The 16,557-nt window shown below is 40.7% G+C and overlaps 1 protein-coding gene across 1 annotated transcript in view; it reads left to right on the top strand.

The window, feature by feature from the left end:
* Nucleotides 1–9,493, top strand: part of sgpp1b (sphingosine-1-phosphate phosphatase 1b) — a 41,880-nt gene extending 32,387 nt beyond the window's left edge. Inside the window, exon 3 of the mRNA XM_067991924.1 lies at nucleotides 4,385–9,493. Coding sequence (XP_067848025.1) covers nucleotides 4,385–4,936 — 552 coding nt within the window. The 3' untranslated portion in view covers nucleotides 4,937–9,493. The remainder of the gene's footprint in view (nucleotides 1–4,384) is intronic.
* Nucleotides 9,494–16,557: the final 7,064 nt, after the last annotated feature.

The raw sequence follows: 16,557 nt of genomic DNA, 5'->3' as shown, positions 1-16,557 counted from the left end.
GGGGCGAATAAATCAGCCAGCTGCTGATTCTGACTTCTGTTGGAAAAGGTGTGGACTTTGGGTGAGAACAAGATTGGGCGTGGCTAGAACATCCTCCTTGGTCGAATAATCTGCCTGTCCTCAACCTTTAGGCTTGTATCCATCGCCAGATCTGGTGCATCAGTTCTGATGAAAGATCTTCAAGCTGAAACGTTAACTCTGTTTCTTTCCCCACAGATGCTACCTGACTTGCTGAGTATTTCCAGCATTTTCTGTTTTTATTTAAGATTTCTGCAGTATTTTGCTTCTGATAAAGTGTGAAGAGCTCATGGCCTTCTCTGTCATTAAGATTAAGACCATCCATTCAGTTGCCTCTACTGCTTCCCCATACCTCCAGGTGCCCCCTGCCCTATCACTGAACCTGTATCTTTGTCCATTCTCTCCTATCTCCCCTCATGCTCATCCTGTCCACGCGACCCACCTCCTGCTACTTTGACTTCCCTCCCCACTAAACTGCTTCCCAACTTTCCTTCCTGGTCCCCATGGTAGCTGACATTCTAAATGTTTCCCTTGCCTCAGGTACTGTCCCCCTTTCAAAATCACTGTCACCACCCACCCTTGGAAACTATTGCTCCATCTCCAACCTCCCTTTCCCCTCAAGTCCTAGAAATCAGAAATCTCTCAGCTGTTGACTGACTTGCTGTGCATTTTTTTTTATTACAGCAAATCCATTCATAGACTGATGCACTTAAATGTGGTCCTGCTTATAAGGGCTTCAGTGCCAAGAATAATTATAGTCAAACTAGCCAATAAGTAACCATACAGGTGGAGTATACAGAATGCCAAGCAGGAGACTCCCAAGTAGAGCCTAACATAAAATCAAACAAACTGCAGGAATGCCACACAATATGAAGCATCGAGTTGGGCAGGGAAACCACCAACAGTACAATAAACACAAAGATTTAAATAAATATACAGCAGAATAATGTCCCTCACCCAGAGGCTTCGGACCCAGCTCCGAAGATTGGAGAACGACGATCCCCAGGACCAGAACACTGTTGCTCATCTTTGATTACGCCCGTGGAGGCGTTCCTACTGTCACAAAGTGATAATGTGGTAACACAGGTTAATCGAGGACAGTCAACGTGGATTTCTTAAGGGAAGGTCGTGTCTGACTAATTTGATGGAATTTTTTGAGGAGGCAACAAAGAGGGTCGATGAGAGTAGCGCATTTGATGTAGTGTACATGGATTTTAGCAAGGCTTTTGACAAGGTCCCACATGGCAGACTGGTCAAAAAAAGTAAAAGCCCAGGGAAAGTGGCTAGTTGGATCCAAAACCAGCTCCATGGCAGAAAGCAAAGGGTATTCGTTGCCGGATGTTTTTGCGACTGGAAGGCTGTTTCCAGTGGGGTTCTGCAAGGCTCAGTACTAGCTCCCTTGCTTTTTGTGGTATATATTAATGATTTGGACTTGAATGTGGGGGACACAATCAAGAAGTTGTAGATGATACAAAAATTGGCCGTGTGGTTGAAAGAGGAGGAAAGCTGTAGACTGCAGGAAGATATCAATGGACTGGTCAGGTAGGTGGAAAAGTGGTAAATGGAATTCAATCCAGGGAAATGTGAGGTAATGCATTTGGGGAGGGCGAACAAGGCAAGGGAGTACACAATGAATGTGGGTGAATACTGAGAGGTGTAGAGGAACAAAGGGACCTTGGAGTGCATGTCCACAGATACCTGAAGGTAGCAGGACAGGTAGGTAAGATGGTTAAAAAGGTATATGGGATACTTTCCTTTATTAGCTGAGGCATAGAATATAAGAGCAGGGAGGTTACGCTAGAACTGTATAAAACATTGGTTAGGCCACAGCTTGAGTACTGCATACAGTTCCGGTCACCACATTACAGGAAAGATGTGATTGCACTAGAGATGTTGCCAGGGCTTGAGAATTTTGGCTATGAGAAAAGATTGGATAGGCTGGGGTTGTTTTCTTTGGAACAAAGGAGGCTGTGGGGAGATTTGATTGAGGTATATAAAATTATGATGTGACTAGATAGGTTCTCCCTATCCACTCTATTTCCCTTATCAGTGGGGTCAGTGACCAGGGGGCATAGATTTAAAGTAATTGGTAGAAGGATAGAGGGGAGCTGAGGAGAATTTTTTTCACCCAGAGGGTGGTGGGGGTCTGGAACTCACTGCCTGAGGCAGGTAGAGGCAGAAACCCTCAACTCATTTGAAAAGTACTTGGATGTGCACTTGAAGTGCCGTAACCTACAGGGCCACGGACCGAGTGCTGGAAAGTGGGAGTAAGCTGGATAACTCTTTTTCGGCTGGCACAGACACGAATGGCCTCCTTCTGTCTGTAACTTTCTATGATTCTTTGATTTAAAGTGATCCTGGGGGGGGGAACGGTAAAAAGGGGACCTGTGACCTCCGCATACTTTCTTCTCCCCTGTTTACTTTTCTTCTTGTACTGCTCCATATACTTTTTTCCCCTCAACAGAAAATAAGTATTGGGACATGGAAATGTCACTGTGATCCTATTGTAGTATTATCGATTAATGGTGTTTACGCTAGGCTCAGTGTTGTAATGTAAACAGTGTTTTACAGTGTTTGCCTTTCACTTGGGTTGGGCCGCAAGTACTTTAAAGAGTAACTCTGCCTACAACATTATTACACTGGCTTTTGCAGTCATTTGTTTGTCTGACAACTGTAATTATGAGTTTGTTTACTGTCACTCAGGGTCCAGTTGCAAGATTTAAGCCCACCAAGTAGGGAACCAAATGTCATGTGATTAAATACATAATGTGGTGGATTATTGCACAAAAAGAAGCAACGCTTGAAAGGAATGCATAGTGCAGATAAAGGAGATCCTTTAAAGCTGTGTTACTGCAACATAAGCGCGCACACACACGAATACCCTTTCTCCCATTCCCCTGTTGGTTACATGGTGGAATTCCTTTTCTGGGGGATGAAGATCTATTTTTCTCTCTACTATGCATTCTATCCACGGTCAGGAAGACATACAGATGACCTATGACCTCCACCAATGCCAAAGTGAAGCTGACATTTAAATAAAGTGCAGCCCTATTTAATATCTAACAGATTCCAGTATTTTTCACCTGTGAGGAGCAATATTAATTATTTTAAATCTATAACATAACTTTTTAAACCGCCTTAATTTTATTTTCAAGTAATGTTTCACTAAAGTAAACCCTTCTTTAATACACTTTAATAGTTTACTCAGTGTATCATCCTGCAGTTGTTGCTGTACCGTGGAGAAGTCAGACTTGTAACCTGGAGTGCTGCAGTCACTGCCTAGCAAGTAGAGTGAGTGGGATGAAGTTCTTTAACAGAGTGCACTGAATTTCAAATCCAAGATGAACTGTCTTTTTTTCCTTGAAACATTTACTCAAACTTTCTCTCTTCCATGCTATCATAGACTTTATCTTCCAGCCTAATTTCTACCTTCTCCAGATAAATTCCTGTCCTGCACGTAACTTTTCCTTGATGTTGTGGACAAGGTGATGGTCCTTTTTTGTGGAAAAGTTGCTATAGTAAACCCACTGCCCCTCACTCCACGGCATAGCACATTAACACAGCCATTCTGCCATTTCTTCCTCTCGCTCTCTCTTCCGCCCCCCCCACCTCAAATTCCAGCTATTTTGATACTTTTTCTTTTTCCCTTGTTTGATCCGCTTACCTTTTCTTTGTAAATTTATACATGTTTCAAGGGAGGCTTCTCTCCTTCATTGTTACCTGTTTTTAAAAAAAAAAATCCAGTTGCAGATCTTCTAACTCACCTGTATTGAACATTTTTTGCATATGTAACTCATTAGTTTACTGGCATATTTAATATCAAATAAAATAAGTGATGATCTATCAGTTGGAGACCTAAATCAGCTTACAGTCCTGAGTAAATTTTCAGCCTAAGTTTTCAGCCTCAAAGTTTTCTTCAGATTGGAAACTCTACAGTGGCAGATGTAGAATTGTAGAAGTCTTGGGGCCTGATTTTGAAACTGCCGTCGATCTTGAGGGCTTTATTTATTATGGTCTCTGTGGGTTCATGCAAAGTTTTTTGCAACATAGTTTGTAAGTTAACTAGAGGCCAAAGGATTTTCCTGCTGGGATAAGACTAACTGAAGTACATTGTGAAGGGACAATTTGAAAACTGTCTCCCTGGATCTGGGCCTTCCATTGAGGACAGTTTTAAATTATCCACTGTGTCCCACTTGGCTTAGTGGTCTCTAAGTGAGATCTGTTTACTGGTAGATGTAATTATCAAAGTACATTAGGTTATACATTGATATCTTATGGCTCTAATTTTTAAGTGAATCTAGTTTTTGGATTTTATTCTGATGCATTATTCTAATTCATAATGACTCCTCGTTTCTTTCTCTGACAGGATGTCATCGTTGGTGTGCTTTACAGCATCCTAATCTTAGTCATCTTCCACCCAGCTTTAGACCTAATCGACAACTTCAACTTAACCTACAAGTATGCCCCTTTGTTCATCATCAGCCTTCACCTTGGAATGGGCCTCTTTTCATTTACCCTCGACACATGGAGCACATCTCGTGGAGACACTGCTGAGATTCTAGGCACAGGCGCAGGTATCGCTTGTGCCTCTCATGTCAATCACATGTTTGGCATATTGCCAGACCCTCCTCTTGATGCTCTGCCATTTTCTCCCCCAACAATCACATTTAATCTCATTGCAAGAGCTTTTCTACGTTTTGCAGTTGGGGTGGTGGTCCTGTTACTGACCAGAGCAGTGCTGAAAGCGGTCACCATCCCTCTGGCCTGCAAGATATTCCGCATTCCATGCACTGACATCCGCGAGGCACGGAAGAGAATGGAGGTGGAACTTCCCTATCGTTACAGCACGTATGGAATGGTAGGATTCATGGCCTTGTTCCTAGTTCCCTCCTTATTTAATTACCTGAATCTCTCTTGATGGGAGGACCAGGTCTTTCTGACAAAGCTATTGGAAGCTTGAACGCAAAGTTTTAACTGGGATTGTTCCAAAACGGTCACCTGTTCTGCCTCTGCCCTTGAACAGGCATCTGTTTGGACACATACGAAGCCTGTAGTTGCCTGGAAGAGAATGCTGAGGTAAGACCACAAATTTAAGAAGTTGGTGGTTTTTCCCATGTTCAGATGGAAGATTTCTGAGACCAGCCTTCTGAAGAGAATATGAGGAAAATGAATTCTTAATGGTTATGAAATTCTTATTAAATTCCTGCAGAAGCTGATTTAAACTGTGCAAAATAAGTACAGTGTAATATAGTAATAACAAAGACTCATGGTTCAGGTATCTAACAGCTTATTCAATTGTGCCTTTTAGTTTATTGCATAAGAATTGCTGTAATTTCTGCAGTGATATCATAAATTCTAACTGCCTCAGATGATGAGTTGTGAAACTTTTTTTCTGACGCTCCCTTCTACACCTACTGGGATTTTAGTCCTGATAATTGTTTAGGTTTAGGTTTGGGCCACACTCCTAATTTGCAACTTAAATGTACTTTCTAAGTACTGCAATTGTAAAAGTGTTTCATCTGGGCACTGAGTTCTTTATTAAATATATATTTTTTCAGTTTTGGTTAGTCCCACCTGTTTGTAAACCAAGGTCTGCAGTATTAGGGATACAAGATACCATTATCTTAGAGATTTTAGGGCCAGTTACACTGGATTCAATTCTGTTGGTACACAGAGTGTCCCTTCTGTTAATTTTTCAGCCCGAAACCTTCTTATTAAAGCAAAGATCTGATTTTCCATTGATTCATAGCACTATCTCATTAAATGTAGATCCTGCAGATCGAATGATGGGAGACACTTAAATAATAAGGGAACAGCATGAGTTCCAGATTTAAGCACTGAACATTGCTGCATGGCTTTCTACAACAGTAGCTCATCTCGCACAGTGTTGGGGCCTAATGCTAATGATGCTGTGGTGATTTCCCTCATTGAAATAGACCATGGTAATGGCTTATTTTTCCACATGGCTTTGCCCTATCTGTAACACAGGATCTGGTGAGACTGCTGCCATGCATGGGGAGACTGTTAATCTAAAAATCTCTTCTAGTGGATGATGTGCTTCATTTCTGAATACTCCTGGCTTATGTTATCGTGGAGGGTGTGAAAACTACCTTCATTTGAAGGTTACTTGATAGAAACTGGACAATCTGTCTTTCTAGGAGGAAGAATGTAGTTAGCTGAATCCCATATTTTCTGCCTGGGGCTCTGCAATTTAAACCCTTCCCAGTAGGACTAACATGCCCCACAAAAAAGGTACTTTTTAAATGTTTGTTTTTCAGCCCCAGTTCTTTAAACCATTTTTTCCCTTGAGACAACAGGCAGGCCATCTCTCAGCATCTATGCTTTTAAACTGGATGTTAATGGTTTTGTGAAAGTGGCTTGGGTGACTTACATAACCATTGATAACCCTGACAACATGAACTCGAGCTGTGCATGTCAGTACACAGCATTAATCACAGCCACACTGTGCCAGCACACACATACAAATTTTTATTTTAAAAAAAATATTTTCTATTTTGTTTAACCTGCAGTATGAAAATTGTTGTTTCCTTTTCTCATCTTCACCACACCTCGTGGCATTAGTCCCCATAACAGAAAGCCCAATAGGAAGAATGCGGCAACTGTTCCCTTCAAACATTTGTCATTCTCTAATGTGTGGAGGATTCGCTGGTTGTATTTATAATCTATAAATGTGTGAGTTCATCTGTAGTAATTGTGTGTCACTCAGAAGACTAGCTGGATCACAGCTGTGTTTTTTCTGGCAGAAAACTGGTCAAAAATTCTCATTTCCATTTCGCCTTAAAATCAGATGCTCCAGTCTCGCTTCCACACAAACTTTTATACTTTCTATACCTGCTGCTGCGATTAAATGTGTACTATTGGTTCAATGTACCCTGTAAGTAAGATCCTTGGTTATGTTGTAAACTACATTGGAGACTATATGAACAAGATATTCATCTGTCCTAAGCCTGGAACTTCTCATTATTGTTGTCCAATAATCCTAATGGTGCCTGTGCACAATGAATCTTTTGGGGTACTCCCTCCCTATTCATTCCACACCTCTGTTAATGAGGCTTGTTGGAATTTGGAGAACAGGAATGTGTTTGAAATCTTGTTTTTCACTTTTGAATGTTATACCAAAGCAGTACGTCTGCATCACTTTACTAAATGGGTATTCTGGAATGGTGGAACTTAATGAATCCAGAAGCAGCACAGAATTCTTCCGTTTGCACATTAACAACAAACACATTAAACCGTTTCAATGCTGAAAGATCTGATGTGCTTTTGACATATCTGTACCACTTTTCTATTTGGACACAAAAAAAGGTTTTTCTACCACTTTCCAACTATGCATGTTGTAAAGTAGAATTAGAGAACTAATCAAAACCAAAGATTCTTAACCTGTTCTGGGAATAAACAAAAAAAAATTGGAAACTTGTATTTGAAATTTTATTCTGAAATGCTATTGCAGTCCTTAAAGGGTCAAATGAATATTTTAGGTGAAACAGGTTTATTTATTAAAGCATTAATTGCATTTCCTTTGCTTAAATGCTAACTGATTTAAGATTCAGCATAATGTACAGTTTTTCTGAAGTTAAGAATTCCTATTGATTATTTGGAAGTTTAATGACCATCAACAGTGTACAAGGTCTGATGTTCTTATACCAGGACTTGCTGACTGCTAAGTTATTGGATGAGCAGCCTCAACCTAATTTCCTCTCACACATGCATGCATTTGGGGGAATTGCCTGCCAGTTGAAATTGAATGGGCACAGTGCCTATAGCCAACAAGAAGCAATTGGTTTGCTGGGGTTAATCTACTCCTTGCACATTTAAATGTGAAGATTCAAATTGTGTACAAGTGGCTGATGGGTAGGGAGACACTGGAGATCTGGAAAGTGAGCACTGGTGAACTCCACACGCAGGAGTGGCCTGTGGGGAAGTTTGGTACTGAACGGGTGACAAACTGAATTCCTCTGTCGCGCACCTGTGTTTCTAAATATGTCCCCAACCTCTGCAGACTGTCCATGTAACTCATTCATAAGGGCCACTGTGAATTCAGCTGACCGATAAAATGGAGAGAGAGGGATTACACAGTGGTGGAATTATTCATGGAGTCCTGGTACAATAGCAAAGCTTATTAACTGCCTCGAATTGCAACGGTTGTAGGAAATGTCTGTTTTCAGAATATACAATTGCCTTTTTAATCTTCATTTGAACAATTCTCAATGGCTGTGGGCTGTTAAATAAATGCATTCATTGTGGCATATGTTTGATTGTAATGTAATCATATGGATGTTATTGACCGTAAATGAATTTGTGAATTCATGTGAGAACACTCTCAAAACTCAACAAATGCATGATAAAATCCTTCTGTGTTCACTGTGCCAGCACTTCTATATATGGGATTCTTCAAAATGAACAGGACCCATGAAGGGATTAAAATTAACTATTTGCTTCCTTTACTTTTTCATCATTGTTTCCTATTTACTCTTTGCTCATTGTTAAACTTCTGCACTGCTGGTTGTCACTACTTTTTTGTCAAACAAGTTAAAGCTTTTCATGCGATGACCCTTCCTCTTTTTGCTGACACAACTTCTATCCTAATGCTGTGCACTTACAGCCATTAACCTTTAAACTAATACAGTTGGAATCTGCTAATAAAATAGGGAGATGTTTTGTTTTCTCCATTGTCTGGTTTCTAGAGTTTTTCTTAAGCCTAGCGTATTTTAAGAGATGGTCCATTTTAGACCAAATACTGTGTGACAGGCAGAAAGTCCTTAACTTTAGCCCAGCTGAGCAGGATGTCACATACCAGCACAAGATATACATAGAGGAAGTTGGAGTGGGTGGTGTATGACCAGGTTGTGGGAATTCGGTCTTTATTCTGCAGTCTTCAGTGTAATTTGCAGTAAACTATCTGTTCAAAGAATATTTCTTGGGGGAGAAAAAGTGGTCAGAAAGACCATATCGAAAAGGATGGTACAATTCTTGACTGGCATATATATCCATAGCAGAGCTTGAAGAAAAGCAGAAGAAAGACAAACAATTGCCACAGGTATAAGATATGATTGAAAAGTAAATGTCCTGGTAATTACATATATTTTTACTATTTGAATGTTGAACAGTAATGAATTAGAAGAATGCAGTACACCTTTAGTGAACAAAAGGATGTTTTTTAGAAGCTATGGTGATAGCACAAGAACAGTATTAATTTTTGTCACAAGCTTGTTTGTTTTTTCTTTTAAACTCATCAGATCTTTTAAATGTTGGTTTTCAGATCATACTCTTCTGCCTTGAACCCTTTAGCTTTAAATATTGTAGCAGTTTGTGTTAATCACTGATTTTTTTTTTCCATCCCCCAACACTCTTATCTCAGCTCTGCTAGTCAGCAATGTCTTGTGTGTGGCATAGTTCACAATTCACTTATGTATATGCAGTTTGCACTGAGCTTAAAATAAAAAGTACATTGAGACTCGTCTGCCTGTGTGAGTTTTTTCAGTATTTATTTAGTTGAATATAAAGTGCTGGAAAAAGTACTCTGGTGATGGCTCCTGATAATAGAACATGTAGTCGGCTGGTTACCTTTAATCTTTTTATACAGTTCTGCTGAGAGCAGATAACGGTTCAGGCAACAAGTGGTCATCAACAGTGACTTCATTATGGAGCCAGCATGCATAGAAAATGAAATGTCTCGCCCACACTGGAGTTACAAGTAATTAGCTATATAGTTCAACATTCTATTGGCTTTATTGATTGCTGCTCTACGTTGGTTGGATGTGATACTTTCAACTTCATCCTGGCTCAATTACACTGGGCATATATTTACCCACTCTCTTGACTCATTAAAGAGTTGCGTTCTTAAAAGGATTCGAAGAATTTCTGGAAAAAGTAAATTGTGCAAGACCCATTAGACACAACAGCCTAATCAAAGTAGCCAAGTAGAATAATCATTGGACAGTGTACTATAAACCTTAATCGTCCAAAAAGAAATCCTTTTGGGATAGCAATAAATGCCTCTGATTTAACTAGCAGCTGTAAAACAGTGGTGTAGAATGGGGGTGGGTGAGTGCACATCTGCATGTCGGATCTTGATATTTTGAAAAAGACAATATTCTCCCAGTCGTGCCAGGCAATGACCATCTCCAACAAGAGAGTCTAACCACCTCCCCTTGACATTCAATAGCATTACCATCACTGAATTCCCCCACCATCAACATCCTGGGGGTCACCATTGACCAGAAACTTAACTGGACTAGCCATATAAATACTGTGCCTACCAGAGCAGATCAGAGGCTGGGTATTCTGCGGCGAGTAACTCACCTCCTGACTCCCCAAAGCCTTTCCACCATCTACAAGGCACAAGTTAGGAGTGTGATTGAATACTCTCCACTTGCCTGGATGAGTGCAGCGCCAACAACACTCAAGAAGCTTGATACCATCCAGGTCAAAGCAGCCTGCTTCACTGGTACCCCATCCATCACCCTAAACGTTCACTCCCTTCACCACCGGCGCACTGTGGCTGCAGTGTATACCATCCACAGGATGCACTGCAGCAACTCAACAAGGCTTCTTCGACAGCACCTCCCAAACCCACGACCTCTACCACCTAGAATGACAAGGGCAGCAGGCACATGGGAACAACGCCACCTGCACATTCCCCTCCAAGTCACACACCATCCCGACTTGGAAATATATCGCCGTTCCTTCATCGTCGCTGGGTCAAAATCCTGGAACTTCCTAACAGCACTGGGGAAACCTTCACCACACGGACTGCAGCGGTTCAAGAAGGCGGCTCACCACCATCTTCTCAAGGGCAATTAGGGATGGGCAATAAATGCTGGCCTCGCCAGCGATGCTCACATCCCATGAACGAATAAAAAAAAGTCACTTCTAACCATTGATTTTAAAATGCTTGAGGTTTTATTTTCTTAACTTACAAAACACAAACTTCACAATATTAACGTATTCCAGCGCCTGCATTTGAACAGAGCTAAGTTCTGGGTACATTTTGTGTTTTTTTTTCTGTTTCCTATTTATGGAGTCGCTCCCAGTTTCAGTGTGCTATCTGAACATCACACAGTCACTTGATAGTCCAAACCAGTCAAGCTTTGTAGTAGTACTTGTTTTTAGTGAATAATATAACAAAATAAATTGCTTTCAATAATCCAGCATTTCCAAGTATTTCTAGGCTTAACATATTGTAAGCCAAAGCTTTCTGTCCCTACATCCTTTAACCCACACATGGACCTCTATCAGAAATGCTGAATCCAAGGTCAATTTTAATGTACTGGATTGAAAGAGAGAGCGAGAAACCAGGAAATTATAGTCCAGTTAGTCTAATGTCTGTTGTGGGGAAGTTATTGGAATCTATAACTAAGGACAGGGTAACTGAGCACTTAGCTGTCTCTAATCAGTTCAAATTTCTGTAATGTGGATTTGTGAAGGGTGGGTGATGTCTAAGGAGGCTAATAGAATTTTTTGAGGTAGTATCTAAAGTAGTAGACAGGGGAATGTCTATGGATGTAGATTATACAAACTTCCAGTACCGAGCATATCGTACTAGTAAATCATTTAAGCAAAAAAAAATCAGGGAACTTGGTAGGCCTGAGAATGCAGAAGAACACAGAGCTAATAGCATTTGAGGTGAAAAAAGAAGCACAGACATAATGGTCCAATTGCCCAATTACTGCCTGCAAATTTCTATGATTTAAAGAATTGATTACAATTCAGGCTTCTCTCCTAGTACCCTTTATTTCACCGTTCACCTGACGAAGGAGGAAGCCTCCGAAAGCTTGTGAATTTAAAATAAAATTGCTGGACTATAACTTGGTGTTGTAAAATTGTTTACAATTGTCAACCCCAGTCCATCACCGGCATCGCCACATCATGACTTTATTCATGATCACTGCAAAAGGGCAGCTTCCAGAGCCACGCCTGCAATTCCTTACGTACATAAACTTCGGGTGTCATTCTAACCAATCTTAACCCAATAAGGGATCATTTTGCAAAGACATAAACAATGGTGACCCCACATCCTTTGTCAAACTTAGGCAGTATGTGTATTCACTCATCCCCAGGCTCTCATGTCGAAACAAAGGACAGGGTATTTTATCAGAAACAGCAGGCATGGTTTCCATTTTAAATACCTCAGCACCCAGGCTTACTAACAATTCAAATAAAAAATGCAATGTGGAAATACTTTATAATTTGAAACAGGACAGAAACCCTTTTTCACCACACATGCAGAGGTGAAAATATTGAATGACAGGAACTGAATTTCTTTCCAACACATCAGCTTTATGGTTTAAAAGGGTTTGACAGAGTATTGAATTTATGAGGAATTTTAATTAAGGTGGATATTTTTGGTTTAATTCAGGTAGAATGCCTTTCAAATAGTTCATCAGAAAATATGTTTCTCAGGTAATAAATGATCTTTAGTCCTTAATAGTTCCTCAGCTAGGTTTCTGGGTTTCTCAATAATGGGCTAAAAAGCTCCCGAACAGCTTAGTGTGTGTGAGTGAATATAAAAAACTTTGATGTACACATATCACTCGCAGTCTCTCACACGTGCTGTGTTCTTCATAAATCTGAACAACCCTTTGAGCATTGGTGCAGTAGATGAAAGTGACACTGGCATCAGAACTGATCCTGAAGCTTCATCACCATAGCAATGATATTCCACAAATACAAATTAGCTCTGCTTAAAAACATGAAATTTTAATTGAAATTGTTTTCTGTTACATTTCTTCAAGATTAAACAGTAACAGAAGTCTAATAAATAGTGTATTCTGGAGGCTCTTTATCTTATACTGGTGAAATAAGCCCACTAATAAATCCCAACCTGTGCAAGATTTGCTTATTTAATGCCTGTACTTTGAGTAACATTTGCTGCAGTGAATTATCACTGAACATTTTGATTCAGAAAGTGTTTAAAATTTATGGACTAGCTCTCCACTTTGGGAAAAAAATCTTGCGATAAATAAAATCTGACTCCCTACTGACTGTAGTACAGACATTCACTCACTTGTGCAAAAGCCTACTGTAATAAAATTTAAAAGTTGTGGGTCCTTCCCACTTGGTGTCTTACGAAAGGTCTTTCCTGTCAACTATTGCGTATTCCACATATGTTTCCTAGGAAGGAAGGAAGGAAAGACATGTTACTGTTGCATTTTGCAATTCATTATAATATCACTTTCATTGCTATATAGTTAAGACTATTTTGACATTGCAGGAACTCATGCGTTTAGCAATAACATTGTGAAAGATTTCCAATCACTGTTTTTGATCGCTATATAACCATAACATCTAAGTGCACATTATTTTTTCCAAAATACAACCAACTCCAGACTAAACTGGAGGAATACAAGTTTCTGAAACTTACTGTGTAAGTCAGTTGCCAAAGCCATTATCTTTGGTCCCTTCTGCCAACTCTGTTCCCTAGCTACTGACTCCATCCCTCTCCTTGGCCACTGTCTGAGGCTGAACCAGTTAGTTCTCAACCTTGGTGTCCTATTTGACCCTGAGATGAGCTTCTAAACACATATTCGCACCATCACCAAGACCGCCTATTTCCACCTCCGTCACGTCGCCCGTCTCCGCCCCTGCCTCAGCTCGTCTGCTGCTGAAACCCTCATCCATGCCTTTGTTGCCTCCAGACTGGATTATTTCAACGGTCTTCTGGCTGGCCTCCCATCTTCCACCTTCCACCTTCCATAAACTTGAGCTCATTTAAAACTCTGCTGCCCATATCCTAACTCGCACCAAGTCCCATTTTCCCATCATCCTTATGTAAGGAATCTTACAACACCAGGTTATAGTCCAACAGTTTTATTTGAAAATCACAAGCTTTCGGAGGCTTTCTCCTTCGTCAGCTGATTTTCAAATAAAACTGTTGGACTATAACCTGGTGTTGTAAGATTCCTTACATTTGTCAACCCCAGTCCATCACCGGCATCTCCACCCCATCATCCTTGTGATCGCTAACCTACATTGGCTCCTGGTCTGGCAACGCCTCGATTTTAAAATTCTCATCCTTGTTTTCAAATCCCTCCATGGCCTCGCCCCTCCCTATCTCTGTAACCTCCTCCAGTCTTACAACCCTCCGAGATCTCTGCACTCCTTCAATTCTTGCTTCTTGCGTATCCCCAATTTTAATCGCTCCACCATTGGTGGCCGTGCCTTCAGCTGCCTAGGCCCTAAACTCTGGAATTCCCTCCCTAAACCTCTCCACCTCTCTACCTCTCTCCTCCTTTAAGACACTCCTTAAAACCTACCTCTTTGACCAAGCTTTTGGTCATCTGTCCTAATACCTTCTTATGTGGCTCGGTGTGAAATTTTGTTTGATAACGCTCCTGTGAAGCGCCTTGGGATGTTTTACTATGTTAAAGGCGCTATATAAATACAAGTTGTTGTGGTGTATTATGGTGCTTTGTATAAATAACCGTGTATTAGCGCACTGTTCTTTTACCTCTGGGACCTGGGTTTAGAGCCAGTCCAGAAATGTTTGAAATTCTTTTTCTTTGCCAGCTGTAAGGGTTCTACATGAACAGAGTCTACACAGTCTCAACCCTTTTCCTGATAGACGTCAGTCAATAGCATATAGATTCAAGCAGTTTGGCAATTTCACACAAGGATGCCTCATACAAGAAATGGAAATGCTGCACTGGTGCAGTAGGGGTGCTGTTCTGAGATTAAGGTGGAGGTATATGTTGGAGCAGTGTTACAATTCGGGCTTTTTCCCGACCCCTTTTCCTCATGTAAACAGCTTGACTGCAGATTCCATAAGCAGTCCTTATAAGAAATCTTATTCTCTGCTATACTTGGATTAGCATGGCCCCAGTTTAACAATCAAGGTAAGCTGCTTAACAGAGAATACCCACTGCATCTCCTTCAATTTCAATGACATAAAATATCACACTATTAAACCACTTTATAAATGCTAAGGTGCTGTTCTGGAGTTAATTTACAAATTAAGTATTATGCAGAAGAAAAAAGTTTGGCATGGATCTACATATGTATAACCAGCAATTATGTACAAATGGAGTTGACTTTTTTTAAAGGGTATGGTTTTTCCAGTTTCTCTTCAAGGGTTTGCCAAAAGAAACTGGAAGAGCTATAGGTTATTTTGAAATAGTTAGCCCCATTTTGTAAATATATAAGCACTTATTATATCTTCATATGTAACAACAGGGAGAGAGAAAACAAGGAACTACAGGCTAGTTAGCCTGACATCAGTCATCGGGAAAATGCTGGAATCATTATTAAGGAAGTGGTAACAGGGCACTTAAAAAATCATATGATTAGCAGAGTCAACATGGCTTTATGAACGGGAAATTGTGTTTGACAAATTTATTAGAGTTTTTTGAGGATGTAACTAGCAGCGTAGATAAAGGCGAACCAGTGGATGTAGCATATTTAGATTTTCAAAAGGCACTTGATAAGGTGCCATATAAAAGATTGTTGCGCAAGATAAGGGCTCATGGGGTTGGGGGTAATATATTAGTATGGATAGAGGATTGGTTAAAGGACAGAAAACAGAGTCACTATCAAGCTAGCAAGCTGTAACTAGTGGTGTACCGCGAGGATCAGTGCTTGGACCCCAGCCTTTTTACAATCTACATTAATGACTTGGATGAAGGGATCGAGTGTAATGTATCCAAGCCTGCTGATGATACAAAGCTAGGTGGGAAAGTAAGCTGTGAGGAGGACACAAAGAATCTGCAAAGGGATATAGACAGGTTAAGTGAATGGGCAAGAAGGTGGCAGATGGAGTATAATGTGGGGAAGTATGAGGTTGTTCACTTTGGTAGGAAGAATAGAAGAACAGAATATTTTTTAAATGGTGAGAAACTATTAAATGTTAGTGTCCAGAGAGACTTGGGTGTCCTGGTACAAGAAACACAAAAGGTTAGCATGCAGGTACAGCAAACAATTAGGAAGGTAAATGGCATGTTGGCCTTTATTGCAAGGGGGTTGGAGTACAAGAGTAAGGAAGTCTTACTACAATTGTACAGGGTTTTGGTGAGACCTCACCTGGAGTACCGTGTACAGTTTTGGTCTCCTTATCTAAGGATATACTTGCCTTAGAGGCAGCGCATCAAAGGTTCACTAGATTACTTCCTGGGATGAAGAGGATTGTCCTCTGAGGAGAGGTACGTGGAATGGTCCTATACTCTCTGGAGATTAGAAGAATGAGAGGTGATCTCATTGGAACATATAAGATTCTGAGGGTAGAGGCTGAGAGGTTGTTTCCCCTGGCTGGAGAGTCTAGAACTAGAGGGCATAGTCACAGGATAAGGGGTCGGCCATTTAAGATTGAGATGAGGAGGCATTTCTTCACTCAGAGGGTTGTGAATCTTTGGAACTCTCTACCTCAGAGGGCTGTGGATGCTGAGTCGTTGAGTATATTCAAGGCTGAGATAGAAACATTTTTGGACTCTAGGGGAATCAAGGGATATGGGGATCGGGCAGGAAAGTGGAGATGAGGTAAAAGATCAGCCATGATCTGATTGAACGGCGGAGCAGGCTCGAGGGGCC

Source organism: Heptranchias perlo, chromosome 10, assembly GCF_035084215.1.
Source record: "Heptranchias perlo isolate sHepPer1 chromosome 10, sHepPer1.hap1, whole genome shotgun sequence".
In the NCBI taxonomy this organism is placed as follows: domain Eukaryota; kingdom Metazoa; phylum Chordata; class Chondrichthyes; order Hexanchiformes; family Hexanchidae; genus Heptranchias; species Heptranchias perlo.
Note: the sequence above shows the minus strand (reverse complement) of the source record. Positions and strands in the feature narration are given on the sequence as shown.